The sequence below is a fragment of the Ptychodera flava genome, chromosome 5, assembly GCF_041260155.1.
Source record: "Ptychodera flava strain L36383 chromosome 5, AS_Pfla_20210202, whole genome shotgun sequence".
Taxonomy (NCBI): Eukaryota; Metazoa; Hemichordata; class Enteropneusta; family Ptychoderidae; genus Ptychodera; species Ptychodera flava.
The window spans coordinates 8499527-8516768 of record NC_091932.1 but is presented as its reverse complement, the minus strand read 5'-3'; the positions used below and the strand labels follow the sequence as shown (position 1 = coordinate 8516768).

At 37.0% G+C, this 17242-nt stretch overlaps 1 protein-coding gene across 1 annotated transcript in view; it reads left to right on the top strand.

Annotated features, from left to right (window-relative positions):
• The first annotated feature begins 3809 nt into the window (after positions 1–3809).
• LOC139132922 (laminin subunit alpha-like) overlaps positions 3810–17242 on the top strand; it is a 121699-nt gene continuing 108266 nt past the window's right edge. The window contains exon 1 of the mRNA XM_070699276.1: positions 3810–4257. Coding sequence (XP_070555377.1) covers positions 3850–4257 — 408 coding nt within the window. The 5' untranslated portion in view covers positions 3810–3849. The remainder of the gene's footprint in view (positions 4258–17242) is intronic.

Here is a 17242-nt window from a genome sequence, read left to right as displayed (position 1 = left end):
AAGAGGAGAGCACGAGAGGGGTGTTCCCCGGCCCCTATGTAAAGGTGCAATCTGAGTGGTGTTTCAATTTATTTTTCAACAAAAATTGAGTAAACCCCCTTCTTCCTCTCCAAATTTTGAGCACCCCCCTTGAAATTTTCAATATTTGAGTGATCCCCTCACATTTCTCCGACCCCTAGGCTGTAAATAACGACGGCTTCTTAATTCTGCTAGGAAGGGGTTTTATTTGGGATACCTGATTGTGATCGCTGATACGCGATAGATAATCGATATTTTTAATTCAATGATTCTGCTTTATTTCTTGATATTGATTCCTACTGTTTTGGAATAGCATAGTCTCCCAAACGAACACGAGGGAGCAGGGTCCCTGGCCCAGGAAACACCCTTAAGCTTGACTGGTGAAGTTTTCATATCACGAGAAGATAGAGATATAACGAAAAGAAAGTTGTAGTTATTAAGAAAGAAAGATGATCGACGTTGCAGCAATATTTGCAAACGATTTTGAGCGACCGAGCATGAACACCATGTACATATTTGCATTTGCTGAAGTGAGAATAGCATGGCCCTTCACATGCTTCAGAAAACCTGCCACCTACATGTAGTAAGTCGTAAATACCCTTCTGACGGAAAACAAAAGCAGCTAAAAACCGAATTTAAACCGAACTATACTGTAAGTATCAGATAAAACAGACATAAACTAGAAACATTCAAACTCTGCTCACTTCAATGCAGTCACAATGAATGATTGTGACAAATACTCGAAAAGCTTCGGCCCCGTATGTTAAAACAATGCAAAATGTTACGGACGTGGCTTATTCTCCTATGGAGTACACAATATTGTCGGGCTACTGGAACTTTCGTGCTACATAACATTTGTTCTTGACTTTCCACTGGCCGGTCAGAAGAAAAGTCAGACCAAAGATAATGACAACAGTCTACTTATTTTAATAGCATCACGATAAAGTACTATAAGGGAGCCAACATTATTTACGGCCGGGGTCAAAAGAACGGGAGGGCTTACTCGAAAAATTATGAAAAAAAGGAGATTATGCAAAAAGTGATAAACAAACGAGGTTATTCAAAACATCGATTTGTGACAGTTGTTCAAAGTATCCAAAAATCTTGCTATTTTAAAGTCAAAATTTCAAAAGTTTCTGTATCACGTGAGGAGACCTCCTCCTGACATCCCCCCCCCCCCCAAAATCGGGCCCCATGCACTGCAATTACTGCTTCAAAGTCACCTGATCATCAGCTACACTTCGGTATAAAAATGAATATTTCACTTCACACACAACATCTGGCTTAAAACTGTCCATGTATTTCTTGCAGTAATGTGGTTGCATCTCACTGCTAGAGGATACTGGGTGAATTTAAATTGAGATAAATTTTAAGTGTTTATATACACAAAATAACATCAAATGAATAAGTCGATGTTTGATGTACAGCTGTAACACCTATCATGCCGGGCAGTATTTCTTCCCAAATACAAAGTCAGGAAAAATAACGGTAGTATTGAATATTTTCACCTTCTTGCCCTGGTACGTGATAGCGGGTTCAGTCAGTGAAAACTATATGTAACATTACACTATGTATGTTTTTAGAGGCCTTCAAATTTAAGTCTATATTAAAGTGCAACAAAAGGATATGTTACGCCCCACAGCATTTGATCAACTTGATCTGATGGTGACATAAGCATGGTCGGATAAGTTGTAACTGGGCTAGTGGAGGTCAAATGAGATTTTGTGTTCTAGATATTAACTAAATGACAGTATTTCAACATTATATTTTCAAAAGTGCAACATCAGTATGGATATTCCCCTTCCAGGCCTCCTCAGCCTGGTTATTCTTCAAAGCTTCTCGCTTATCAAGCATGAGTTAGGGAAATTTTCATGCTTACATGCTTAAAGTTACTTTAATGGAAGTAGGGAACTACGCAAGGATAGTGCGATATCAGCCAACGCCATTTGTTTGCCTGGTAGACATTTAAGAAAACGTCCTTACAATGTTGTTATTTCTTGAATCTTTCAAATAAGACTTGGAATGCGAAGTCATTTTGAAAAAAAAAAAGTTTTACGAAGAGTGTCACCTCGTTAGATTTCAAAGCAAAATTGATGGGTTATTCCTTTCTGCCTGCTAAAACCTATTAAACTGCTGACTCAGCAGTTTCTTTTCTTTCTTTTTTTCTCTCTCCATGAATACATCATTGTGTGCCTTCATTGCGTGGCCTGGAAAACACATTTTTCCTTGTACAATCTGAAACTCACTCATATAGGAATATTTTCCATTTTGAACGGTATGTATTCTGTTGCTCTGAGGATGCCACACGTTTTATTACGGGGGCCGACGGCTGCAGGCCGGGAAAGTGATCCAAGCTTTCAAAATTTCAGCATCCATTGACAATCCATGAAAACATACCAACTAACACTGATTTCAAATCCTTCTGTCGCATTCAACGTTAAGTGTTCCTACGTAGGTGTGGTCCTTTTGCTATCTTGGGAGGGTGCTTGGAATATTTCACGGAAAAAAGATTCCTCTGAGAGGGAAAGTGAAAAAAAATTCCAAAATTTATATAGTTGGAAAATTATAATTCTAGATTAAGCAGAAAAGATCCCAGAATTTGTACCATTATACAAAATTATTCTTTGACCCAGTGAAAAAATGAAAAAAATAATGCTAAATACTCACTCTATACTAACAAGCCCCCTCAGAACATCAAATGGTCCATTCCTATGCTACTACATTGTAATTCACCTCAAGGTTGGAGAGAACACCACGAGGTTAATTGGTTAAAGGTAAATTCGACATAATTATGATCGGAAGTGCTCTCATCTTTGTTTTAAAACATGAGGCTGTGTACTCTCTGTGCATTCAGCAATCGCACACATTTGAGGAAACAAGGTGTTTATAGTCTAGGCAAAGCATTACTAGGCAAAGATTACTCTCGACACATTGGTTTACGTCAGTTATTTCCGCTTCTCCAACAACAAAATGACCGAAAAAAAAAGAAGCAAAAATGCGAGTTGTTATAGTTTTCATTTGTCTACATTTCCCAATGTCATGGAGCGCTGATGATGACAAATGTTTGCTCTTTTATTTATCGCAACACGTGATATCACTACGAGTGTACAAAACTAGTATAGGAGCCATTGTTAGAGCTAGTGGCTCTGGAAGTCACCACCTATACCACAATATGTAGATAGTATAATCCCGGTCACCGACCGACCGACCTTATAATTACAAAAATCCCCATCATGTCAAAGACATTTACTTCTGATTGTATGTTGCTGATTATGTAAAATGTGTAAACACTTAAAACAGCATTTTAATAAACAACATACATTCCCTGACAGTACGAGTGACGGAGCCAATGATGATTTTTCTTCACCTATGTAATTTGTTCACGGTCGCTCTCACGTCTCTTTTGCGCGATAAAAGGTACGTAAGAAAGCATAGGGACGCACAATTATAGTCCTTGAGATCCAATTTATATTGATATTCTGTGGGGATACCCGTGCGACAGAAAATGTCTGAGCGGTCTATTCGAAATTAACATAATAATAGACTGTTCCATACACATAGGATGTTACTGATTTCGCTCATTGGCAAAGGAACAGCGATCAGTTATTTTGTCGCAATTTGCAGCCGTCTATGACAGTGCTTCATATTATTTAGATTAATTTTAAAAAATTAGAGGCGCAATAATGCGTAGTCTTAATACATCGCAGACGTTTAGTGACACAAAGTCATCCCTGCATAAAATGGTTTGTTCCAATACGAGAGCGGCCGAAGATCCTGGCAAGTTTTGAAGTGGTTCTGCGAGCTTGGGGTCAGAGAGGTTGCCAAGCTGGTATGGCGGGCATAACTTTTCTCGCTGGCTTCTTTTGGCTTGGATTTTTAGCCACAAATCTCCAATTTCTCGTCAGCGGCCAGGTTTTACAACCACCATACTTCAACATTGCAACGGGAAAAAACATCGTAGCTACATCGACATGCGGTGAAGACATTGCCGGTGATTCGGAACTGTTTTGTAAGCTTACCGGGAACACAGGTACGGATTCGCTCGAAGATCCGACTAGCTCGAACTTAATCCAAGGACAGTACTGCGATGTTTGCGAACCTGCACGTACAGGTCGTAACATAAAAACAGCCCACCCGGCCTTCCATGCTATTGATGGCACTGAGAGATGGTGGCAAAGCCCTCCCTTGTCTAGAAGTTTGGAGTATAACGAAGTCAACATTACGATTGATTTCGGTCAGGTAAGATAACAAATTGCTTTCAACGCTGCAAACCATGAACACGGGCGTCAAAACATTTAGACCATGTGAAAATGACCCCAAATAACCCTAACACCTATCTCTATGTAATCGATATTATCCGTGTGGTGGAGGTGCAAAACAACTGTACAGTTTATATTACCGTAGGATTTCCAAACTTTAGCCCGAGTCGGTTTGCAATTTTGGAGCTAAAATTACGGTCAGCAGGATGCGTGGTAAGCTTGCTGCTCGCTGTTAGTTTTTCTGTCGGCGGATGCTTTTTCAACGAATGAATAATTTCTCTACTTTTATTTTCATTTTTTGTAAGAAGTGTCAAAATAGTGTGTCCATCTTTCGTACTATCTTTTCTCTGTCAGTAAACTTTTGGTTCTTTAAAGACTGTGGGAGGTGATTTGCTGTTCGGCGTGGCGGGCTTTACTGTAGGGCGACTCAGGATCTTGCGCGACCAGGTCTCGAAAAAGTGAGAAACACTTGGCTATTGACAGCATTGTTCAGGTCGAAGTCTTTTGCAAAAACATTAACACGTATCTCTCCCAATTCACACGGTTTTCAATAGAGCTTAACAGACTTTTTTTGTAGCAGGTGTGAAAAGTGCAATCTTTTAGCCCGCCTCCTCCAAAGCCATTCCATACCGTTAAAGTCGATTTTGTTCTCTGAGCGATGTATTTGTTCAGGGATATACGGGTAGCTGTATGTCCTGCGGATAAAGTTTTGCACGAAATGTGATACGTTTTGATAAAGAAGCCTAAAAACGTGAACCCTACAATGACTTTTTAAAGTCCTCAACACCAAACGTGAGAAATTCAGGAAACGTCATATTACTGGTAATAAAACAGGTTCTGAAGGGGCGATAGATATTTTAAGAATTCAGTGTGCTACCCGTGCGAAACAATTATTTATATTGTGATGGCCGTCTGAAGTGAGGCCTCCACAAATTATTTCAACAAGCTTTGTGAAGGCGGTACTGTGGTAGACACACTAACAAAGCCGTAACATGTACTCTGACCGTACAGTACTGAGTGGCAAAGCAGATTTGTAAGATTTGTGATGTGTGTGTGTTACATGTCTGCAAGGTTCGTATGCACTGCAGTGTGTGTGTGTGCATATACAACTGTGCTGATTGAAGAACTTTACATTTGTTTGTAATTCGACGTCAATGAGCGTGCACGATACTTGTATGTTGTGCGTATACGTTGGTTTATTCCGGTGATATAACATTACAGGATTATACTGTGATGTCCAGTATAGACAAACCTGTACCCTAAACCTGATTGATTAAAAATAGACAGAGGGCAATCTTTAATTTTATAGTCTGTGACATTTTTTCATTGTCTGTACCTGTCTTTGTACATCGAAGTATACATCATATTATGTGTGTATGCGTCAGTGGTATTGCGTTGTGAATTGCAAATTTTTGGTAGTAGACAGTAGCCAGTCATCGTTAGCAAATTTTATCGTCAAGTCATGAACACTGTAGTTCAAACAAAAAGGGAAAGATGTGACATGTACTGAAATGTTTTATGAGCAGTGAGCAAAGACAACAGGTCTTTCACAAAATGTATCTTTCAAGGCCTGTCTCTGTCAAACCAAATCAAACGAGTAGTTCAACCTTTTGTTGAACATACTTGAACCTGTCAAATCAAGTCTGTATTGACACAAGTCCTGATTTGTGATTGTAATAATAATGTGACTGCGTAGGAATGTCTGTCAGCAGATGCTAGACAACACAAATAGCTCTGCTGCTATGTTATAATAATAGACTTCTATTAATAATTTCAGCAGCAGCCATAACACTTCCATTGGTTGAGTCATCATTGAATGAGGTGACCTCTGTGTCAGGCTGGGGGCAACCATTATTTTCTGTGGCAAAAATTATTTTCCTCTCATAGATGTCTCTCCAAGAGGGGAGGGTTAGGTGTTACAAACAATTGTCAGAGATATGACTATCAGACAGACAGACAGGAAGATAGGATGGAAAGGAAACATAGGTGTGTGTCTGTTGTCTCCATTGATGTGGATTTTTTAAAGTATGTAAATAGGGAAATGGAGTAGTCAAAGAAGCATCATGTAGCATGATTTATATAACTGTTTTGGCTGGCCCTTTTACTTTGAAGTAGACCACAATCTATTTACATCAAATATCACTTTAGTTTTAAAATCATTGAAGTTTTACAAAATTAAGGAAGAAGTTTTGCTTTATAGAATGGGTTCAGAATCTTGCAAGTATGACTTTGTGACTTAATCATTATCAGTTTCTATGGTATAATCGGATATATTCAGAATTTTGCCAAATCTTGTTTTATAATCCATTTCTGATATATACTTGAAATAATGAAATTTTCCATGTACAGGAAGGCAGTTTTTCGAAACTTTTATATTGACCATGGTATAGCTGCAATGTCAACACAGTTGTACTTTGTTATTTGTTTGCCAGACCCTGGAAAGAAAAGAACTCTCAATATGTTTCTAGACCATGATTAAGGGTGAAGACAGATCCTCAATGCAAATCCTCGTGTTTTAGAAAGCTAGTCTTCCTTGTAAGAATCTTATTAACAGATTAAGTTGTATTGTTCTGGTTGTCTTCCCATGAGTGTTTTCTTTAAAGAGTGAACAGTGAAATGATTGCGCCTCATTAAGTTTTTGAAAAAAGCCGAGAGTAATTACAAGATGAGTTTTTGTTCTTGATTGGTCTCTGTGTGGGCTTCAATGCTTCAAATGCAATAACAGGACAGTTTAAAATTGTTACTTTGTTACAGTTTATTCATATTGGTTTTCTGAATGCCTGTTTTGCATATTAAATTAAAATTTGCATACCAGGCAGACATGTTTTACCAGGCCAGCACACTATGCACCACTAGAGAATGACCTTACGGATTTGTAAATACCACTCTGTCTTATTCCAGGTATTTTCATTAGTACAATGTCGCTGAGTGGCATATGGAAAGAGTGGATTTCTTTTAGCTTCACTATAAGTTCTTAACGTTATTGAAAATTTTAAATATTTTCTTGAATTACATTTTAAAGTCACTTCATTTGTCAAACCTTTGTTACAAGGATAAGTAAATTCTGGAACTGCTATTATAAAATTATGCATAACTATGCAACTAGTCAAAAGAGGTAACTGAATTGTCGGCTGATTATGGCAATGCTGAGCTATTCACAAAAGGAATTTTCTTTTATTTGGACTTTTACAATACAACAACTCATGAGCAAGTTTACTGGTGTTTAGAAAACAGCAAAGACTCTAGTATACTGTATTATGAGTTTTCACTGTATTGTACTGCAGTAGAAGTGGTGGGTTAGACTTGGAATTTCTCTGTTCAGCAAATTCTTTTGTTTGAAAATGAACTTTTGAAGTATGTGCAGTGATTAGTTATTGCATCTGATCCTAAAGCTTAGCTGATGAAGTTTGAAATCTCAGAATAATTTGTTTCAAGCTCTTCTTTAAAAGTATGCAGCTATCAAAAAATGTCATAATTGGTAAAAAACTTCACTTGTATTATTCCTGCAAATCAAACCACTCAGGTGTCCTATCACTGGTATCAACTTCAGATTTGTTCTACTCATCTGTCTTTCCCAAGGGGGGCAATAACAGCAGAAGCATACAGGGATTACCTGGCTCAAGAACGGCATGAGATAAAATCGCACATGAAAAAAAACAGTGGGAGAATTTCAAAGTCTGTGGGAACCGGACCTAACTTTCCCTGATTTTCTGCATATTGGTTAATTTGCATAACAATACACTCAGTGAGACAGTTTTCGGACGACCTCAGTTTTCAGACATTTAATGACATGCTGTTCGTTATACGCCCTTCGCTCCGTTTTGATAGCGTTTTACAAGTCATGCTACAGCATATTAAGTCAGGTGACGCTGCCGTCCCGTTTTGGATTTTTTTGGGGGTAAAAGCTATTTTGGGCGCTACAAACTTGGTGAAGTTAGCCACACCGTACAATACGAGGTGTAGAACGCAACACACAGGGACAGCCCGTGTCCGATATCTAGAAGCGCTATACACGTTGAAATATAGTTGCGTCGTCCATGGATTAAACGTAACTAATTATCACGAAATATTTCCACATAGTTTTCTAAACACATCGAAATTGAAAATCGGGGTTCGAAGTTTCAAAATATCAATATTTAGCCCCTTTAATATCACATTCAAATACGACGTCCGATTACTGCGATAGTAGTCCGATTACACGCGCTCAACATGGGGCAAAAATTTGGCAACTTTGACCCCCCTAAATGCCACTTCTGTCCGGTGTTAACAGTTTGAGGATAAACAATAAAGTTTCGAAGGGTATGGTAATAAGATTTCGTTGTGCTCGTCATTTATGAAACGGCTTTGGGCGAAATTCACTACCCTATCCGAAAACTGTCATTCTGAGTGTAGTTGTAATCGGAGGCGGTCGAATCCATACTTTCCAGTGCGGGAGTAACGGAAGTACAGTAGTCCAGAATAGTGCATTTTCGTTTTTTCTTCGCACTACCACTCGTACTGGACACGAATATTCCTTCGAAAGCGCCATTTTGAGCTACGACAACACACTGTACATCAGCAATGAACACTTGCTGTATCGACTCCAATGATTTGTCAATGAACGCAAAACTTCCTGTTGGCAACCAATCACAAACGCTGTTGAAACGGGTAACTCTGCAACAGCTTTTTTCTAGCGTAATTATAGCGCTCTCTACGGCGACACAATGAGTGGTTCTGTACTGAAAACCGGCCAAATGTTACCGATGAATTTAGATCGCGTAAAGGTATCACGTACGCGCCATTTGAATTATCGGCGCGACTTTTTTGCCCAATTGATTTTTCTGAATGCGATTTTTCTGATTTTTGAGCGTAAATATCGCGTTATCGCGCCCCAAAGTGATCCCTGAGCAATAGTGAACTGTATTTTACAAGATGTACGAGGTCATGTTTGCAGTACTAGTAGGTGTACCTAGTCTTTGCACAGTGGGTTTTGTTTCAAGGGCACGCCGCGCCATGGTCTGAAATGTGTAATTTGCTCAAATGCATAGTAGAGCCATAAGCAAAGACTGAAAATGTCAGTATGCATTAAAAATGTAACTTCCCACCATCACATCTTTTGAATTATCACTTGCGAGCATTTCTAAAGTCTGGTGAATGTCAGTGTTGGCATACATACTGTATTTCAGCAGCAAAATTGGTTTCCTTAGAAATCCTACAAACACAGTCTGGTCCAATTTACTACATTGTTAAGCAAAGTGAAAGGGTCTTTTGAACCTGTGTTTTATGTGGCTTTGTAACATTAGCCACTAGTTTGCAATATGATCTAGCGTCACATTTTTTGTTTTGTTGTGCACGCACTGAGAACTGGGCTTCTAAAATGTTTCGAGATTGCAAAGTGTCACCGCAAAGTTGTGGAATGAAGACTTTGAAATCTGCATAGTTTTTGTCACGCTTTGAGTCTAACCAGCCTATACAGTGAAACATGAACCTTTTCACAGTCAGAAAAGTGTGCACTTAGCTTTTGTCGAATAATAAAAACTTGATTGAGACTTTACAATATCTGTAGTTGGACTATGATATACCACTTATATATGACAAAAACCAGTGCATTTGAATTGCTAAGATTCAGGGATGTTATAATTAGGTAAATCATTTTGGAACCCTGATCAACCCAGGTGCTATACTGTATTGATATTTTACGTTGAACCCCAGTTACTTGATGCCTGGGAAACAGTCTGCTAGCTATATACTTTTTTACCAATATCCAAGTGTAAGTAATTATGAGTAATCCTGTTATTCTACAAATAGCTCTTTATTATCCCAAAACATGGGCAATTCTTTGTACGACAGCGGACAAGTCAAAAAGTTACACAGATAAGACATGTATAAAATATTTTAGAGTAATCCTGTTACTCAGATTTAGTTGGTGTGCTAGTTTGTATCTGACAGGCTTTTTGATATTTTGCAATTCCTGGGTTATTGATAGCTACCTATATTGGGACATCTCTTTATCAATGGGAAATGCAATACGCCATGAAGTCAACATTTATTTAGATTAGAAGGAAAACCATGCAAAGGATGCAAAAAGTGAATCTGTACACTCAGAAAAAAATGAAAATACCACCAAGGACTTGGACGGAAAAATAAACAACACAGAGCAGGTGTTTCTAGATAGCCATATACCCAACACTTGGCCATAACATGAGTACTTCTACCCCATTCTTTAAAGTCTTTGTTGTGATAAATATTTGGAGTAGTGAGATTCTATTGTTCCAGTACTTGTTTTGCACTGGCCATGAGTGCGTCCATACCCCCCTGTAGTGCGTAACATAAACTGTGACCAGCAGGGTCTTTCTGAATCCAATACTCTCCACATATTTCAGTACACAGGTATTCATTACCCCAATGCAACTTTATCTAGCATCCACTTCTGTTCAGCAAATAGGCTTAGTCCATGTGGGTCTTGTTCCTACTTGATGAAAACTCCCCACTTGCAATTGTTCAACTTCAAGGTTTCTTTGCCAATGTGGTGATACTTTTCTTTAACTTTTTATCAGCCAATACTGACAGTGAAGATTGTAAGATGTCAAGTATCCTGACAGAAATTCGCAGTTTACTGTTCTGTCTTCCCAATTACTTACTTATAGGCATTTTGAAATTTTTGTCAGTTTACAGAGAACAGCTGTGCATGTGTAAACACTTGCGCCTTCAAAAGTTTTGTTTGATTAGCTTAGAATTCAGTAATTAGTTCAGCATTGACTGAGAATTGAACCTGTCCTTGTTATGAGATGAATACTTTTTTAAACAAGAATTTGAGGAACATTATTTGTAGCTATTATAAACCATTACCTTTTCGTTACTCATGAGTTGTGGAGTGTTATATTGATCATGGATACTTTTTATCTCAGTCCTGTACTCAAATTGCCAAGATAGCATAAGCACTATAATTTTGACATGAGCTGAAATGTTCATCAATGAAAAGTGGAATATTTCAAAATTATAACAAGGTAATTTTGGTTGTAGTTTATTTAGTTCAGAATATTGATTCAGAGTAAGCTGTTGCCAGCTTTTTCAAATATCCTGAATGTTGCTAATATTTCTTTGGATATGTGCAATCTTAAGGTAGAATATATTTGAGCTTTTGGGACAGATTTTGACATCTGAAAGTAGTACAACTTTGCTGGTCTTCTGTTTGATCTCATTTTGAGGCCTGTTGAGCAAATGAACTTTTCACGGTCTTGTTTGTGAAGTGTTGTATTTGTGAATTTGATGGCTGATTTAATTTCAAATAAATCTTTGATTGTTTGTTTCCCGAGTCTCGTAATGCCAAATTCTTAATTATGAACACCGAAAGTTTCCTTAAGACAAATTTTAGCAAAAATTGAAGACTTTCTCGTTACAGATATGGTGACCTTAATCATGTCAGTACCGTACATGGAATAAGCACTTTGAAAGTATTGAATTATGCAGACATTATTGAATTGACAGTTTTTATGATAGTCACACAATAATTTCATATCAGGTAATCCATAACTGTTTGTGCAGTAGGTTGATACCTGATGTGATCAGGGAGAAGGAGGGGCTATATGATATAAAGTTTCTTGAAAGTTTCCAAAAGTGAAGGCATGATCAAAGGGAACACTGATACCTCAAGTTTGTGTTTGATGTCCAGCGCTATAGTGATACATTGACATATTGTTGAATTTAACCACATGTTTACTTGTGGTTTTCCTGTCAATGTCAAAATCAACACACAAGCTGTTGGTTGGCAAGGCTATCTCCTGCTGGGTTTCCCAATGTGAGTTTCAGGGTCACGACAAGGACACAGCCAACTATGCAATATATGTTTCACTAAATTAGTTTGAATCCCTAGAGAAAGTCTCTTTGCTTTTGCTGATATTTTGTAAAAGGTCATACACTCTAATTTTATTTGTGGTTTTATGATCAGTTGCCATGTGCATTGAAGAAAAGCTTTTATTACTCCAGCAATATAGATCATGGTAACTTAAATTTGTACAGCAGATGATAATTACATTGTAATGCTGTGAGTCTTTAAAAGTCTGTCTAATAAATTAGGGCGTCTGTGTATACGTGATGCAATGGTCCAAGACTATACGTACCATTGCATTTGTCCACATGCTTTCTTGGTATGCTTAATCATCATGAATTATTTGTTGTAAATTATATTTCCTTGTAAATGTTGATTTTGACTTGGCAAGGACTTGGCACAATACAAACATACTTCTGTAATCAGGATGGTTTTAGGATGTCATTCTGATGATATCTCTATACAGTGTAAAATACACGTGTTCATAGTTTAAATTTATATAGATTGAATTCTGCATAATGCTTTTTTCAAAGCATACACTTTGAACTTGATAAACTTGATTGGCCGAGCTTCTGAAGAAGACATAATCATTAATAAAGTTGTTGTATGTAGAGTACATGAATTTTACTTCTTAATCTTATGATGTAGGCAGTTTAAACCTTGTAAAATTTGTTGACAGGATATCAAACTTGACATAAATTCCAACACGCTATGCATTTCTTGGGCTGCGTGTAGCTATGTGTGTGTGTGCTGTTTATTTCAGTCCCTTCAAATTTGGCGTTGCTGTTCTTGAGAATGTCTTCGATGGAGGGCTGAAGATGACCATTTCATTCATTTGAAGGATATTCATTATCCATTTTAATGGTGATAATTAAACCTTTTCCAAGGCTACTTGGATTTTCTCTACTTTGCCTGCGGTTATTACAGTCTTCTTTGTCAGAATTCATCATCTTTGGGGACCCAATTGTGTCTTTTTGTTAAAACTCTCTGACTGTCTGATATAGTACAACTGATGTTGTGAGCTCTGGTGTCCCCCACATGATGTTTTAATTTTATTTATTCCATTGTGGAAAGACACTGTGCAGTGAAATAACTTTTTACACTGTCTTGGATTTTGTAAATTATTGGAAAAAAGGAAGTTTACTGACGTCAACAAGATAACTACTGTATACTATATTAAATGTGCCTGCAAGCTGTCCATTAATTCTTATGCTTTTGTAGCGTACCATACTGTGATTTACCAAAGCTAGTTCAGTGCAGGACAAAAACAAACCTCTGAATTAAGGATTAAAAAAAACAAGGATTGAGACATGCCTTGAAGATATTGGTTTATGTTTTTGTATGTCATTATGTAGTAATTGTTACTCTGTCCATGCTGATTGCCAGACATTGTGTTGAATTAAGTTTCTAGACATTTGGCTGTATTATCTGGATTTTTGTTTTGATGTATGTATTGCAGGTAAATGATGGGTATTCTGTAATGTCCAGTCTTGTTATTGCACCCACATGTAGAGCTTGATTGGTGTTAAATGTGATGGAAAGACTTAATGTATACAGTAATTAAGGCTATTTTGTTTGTGTTTGTTAGCTCAATGAAGTGATAACAGACCATCTGTTTTGTTCAAAACTAATAATCAAGTGTGCTTAATTGCATTAACGTAGTCTGATTAAAGTCCAATTTAACAGATTACAGACCATTTAGAAGGTTGTTTTCTGAAGGAGTACAATAGCAATTAACCTGCCAGGTAAGGTTGATAAGAGAGAGAGAGAGAGAGAGAGAGGGGAGAGGGAGGGAGGGAGGGAGGGAGTAGTTTTACTTCTTCAAAGGACACCAGTGGGAGGGAGGGAGTAGTTTTACTTCTTCAAAGGACACCAGTGGGAGGGAGGGAGTAGTTTTACTTTTTCAAAGGATACCAGTGGGAGGGAGGGAGTAGTTTTACTTCTTCAAAGGACACCAGTGGGAGGGAGGGAGTAGTTATACTTTTTCAAAGGATACCAGCTTGTATACTAATAGGACATGAATAAAAGCTGAATGCTAATTTATAGTACATTGGTTGAGTCAAACTAAAGCTAAGTTGAACTGAAAAGTACATGCGGTACCTCTCCAGAGTGGGATGATCATTGTGCAGTATGTAGTGTAGACATTATTGCTTTCTGTAAAGGAGAAAAGTTCAGAGGGTGCGCGATACGTACCCCATGTGAAGTATACATTCATGCATATTTCACCTCCAGTAAGGTGATGACATGCAAATTCCTTCACAAATAAGTGTCAAAGATCACAGATCAGAAGTCACTCCAGACATATACCGGTGTGCAAATAACTGATGACTTTACAAAACGTGACAGGTCACTTCCTATATAAAGTCTGCAAGGGACAGTCTTTGTGATTGAAAGTAGGGGTTTTTGGATACATGTCCATGTCAGATATTGACTTAATTACTAAGTCTGAGTTGATGAAGAGGAACAAATACACCATGTATCAATTATTGGTGCTTTCAGTTGCAACCATGAATCTCTGTTGAAATGCTCCCAAATAATTTCTGTTATGTAGTATCGCATGTTTGTTCAGAATAACGGTAATAAATAATATATGTGCTGCCAGCTTCCTTTTTAAACTGTCCTTAAAAAACCACCCCTCCACCATAGAAGGAAATGGACTGTCCCTAAAGATTGAAACAGTTTTGAGAGATCATAAAGTAGAATTCCAAAAGTTTCTAGTTAGGGAATGCAGACTGTTAGGTCTGAGTTGTGATCTTTATTGAGGACATCTGGTTTCCATCTGGTTCCCTGCTGACATGTAGTTCACAAACATTTGTTGAAAGATGATCAAAAAGTAAGGCTGTGTTGAGACATGACTTTTTTACAGTTTCCCTCTGTTTGATTTTGCATTCCTGAAGCATCAATTCTTAGTTTTAAAAACCTCCAGGTTTTTCTGACTTGATATCTCATGCCATGTTATAGTTTCCATGGCACATGTCTGAGGATTTTTCCTATGTAAAATTATTTTTCTTGACTTCAAGAACTACATGTAGATGTTAGAAGTTAAAGTAATGGAGAAATATTTTTGAATTTAATGCTAAGGCCAGTTTTTATATTAAAAAACATCATCTGAAAATATCAAACAACAGAGACTATAAATGTAAAAGTATGACTGCTTTTCACAGGCTGAATGTAGAAAACTGCCTTCTTACAGAAACTGTTTTTAAACTTGTTAGCCTGAACAGTCTCATACTATTCAACAAAAAGTTAGGCACAGCTTACAGATAAAACTAAATGTGATTTCCAAGGAGCAGAGGGTTTATTAACAGGATAATAACCTGACATCAATTGGATAACACCTGTCATTTTCAAGGATTATGTTAGCTAAATCACTAACATTCTTGGCCTGTGTAATCCTGCTTGCATTCCTAACCTTTTATCTCAAAAAACTCATCCCTGATGTTAAACACTTCTGAATTCCACACATTGCTTTTCAAGTTCTGTCCAAAATGAAACTTTACTCTGGTCTAAATCTGTACTTTGTCTGGCCTCAAAGCAGATTTACTATGACACACAATGTATACACAGGGCTTGCATATTATCACCAGTAATTACTACTGGTACATTTTTGTGAAGAAATGTAAAAAAGACTTCTGGTACTTTTTTGTGAAGAAAATGAAAGTAGACTTCAGTTTTTGCAATTAATCTAACAGAAACAATAGCTGTAGTATAATTACTTGTTATACTTATGTTTGGGAGTAGAATGACAAACTAGATGTAAAAAGTCTACAAACATGCTTAAAAATATATAAACTTACTGCCATAGCCTACTTTAGACTTACCAACCAACGTTACATCAACAGACCATGAATTGGCCATTGTCAGTATGTTGCGATTGTAGATTTGAGGAATTCAAAATCTGATACGTTTGAAAGAGGTGATATACAGTATCCTTGAATTTAAACAAGTTTCTAGGGGGAACTGTATTTACACAATTCTGATATCAAAGATAAAACCCACAAACTATGCATGCACTCAACTGGTATCTGCTAGGTTTTGTAAATTCATACAAGACTGCTATCAAATGTCAATTGTCTTATTTAAAGTTATCTCATTAGCTTTAATGGCTAGTGGTATCAACATAATTGCTGATAATTACTAGATGCATGTCTGATAAGAGCGTGCCAGTGACCTATCATCACCCATTAATCAGTGTGCCTGTCAACACAGCCATTCACAGAATGCATTTGAAATGTTTCTGGAACTAATTTTACAGCTAACCACTGCTTTGAGCCTAAAAACTACGTCATGGATTTCTATTTACTCAGTTTGTCACGTTTGTTGAAATACCCATAGCTGTTATATTAGACACTATTTCAAATGCTTCACTCATTTATATCGACCGACAGATGACCATATAGTCTTGGCATATTCATGTGTCGCGGAATTATAAATTTTACTGCAGATGTTACAGCAACCATCCAAGTGTTGTAAGTCTCACACAATGTGTTCTGTTCTATAATGACTCAACAATCAAATTTAGATACTTAGATTCTATAAGCATAGATCTTTCTGCAAGTTATGCAATTAATAACTTTGATTTATGTAATTTGAAAATTAAGTTTATTTATTTATTCACTGCATTCAAGATTCTCTAAGTCAAATCTTACAAGAAAGTAAGATATAAATTGATGTTTTCATATTGTTTTACTGTATAATTTCTACTGAAACAATAAACAGTAATTATTTTACAGTACAACATGGTTCTATAATTGGTGATCAGCTGATTTAAAGAGGGCATGCATGGTTTCTATGGATACCAGGGTAGCAGAATTATTAGATCCAATGGCAATTATATAAAGGCTTTAACAATTAATGCAGCAAAACTCTTTTTCAAACAGTTTTTATTACAGAGCAAATCAGAATTGATAGAAGCAAGGCATTGGAAAAAAGTGCTTTTCTGTAAACCATGGCCGTGAGTTATATTACAAGTTTTATTATGCTTGAAGTACAGGGTTTATGAGATTGGGCTTAGCATTCTGTCTACTACTGTGTAGGATGTTGTAAAACAATCTGTATATACTATAATATAGTAAACCAGCTAACAATTACCACCTAGTGACTTGTAAATATTTGACAAGTTCATTGATGGAAATTTTTGCTATTTTCAGTTTTATTG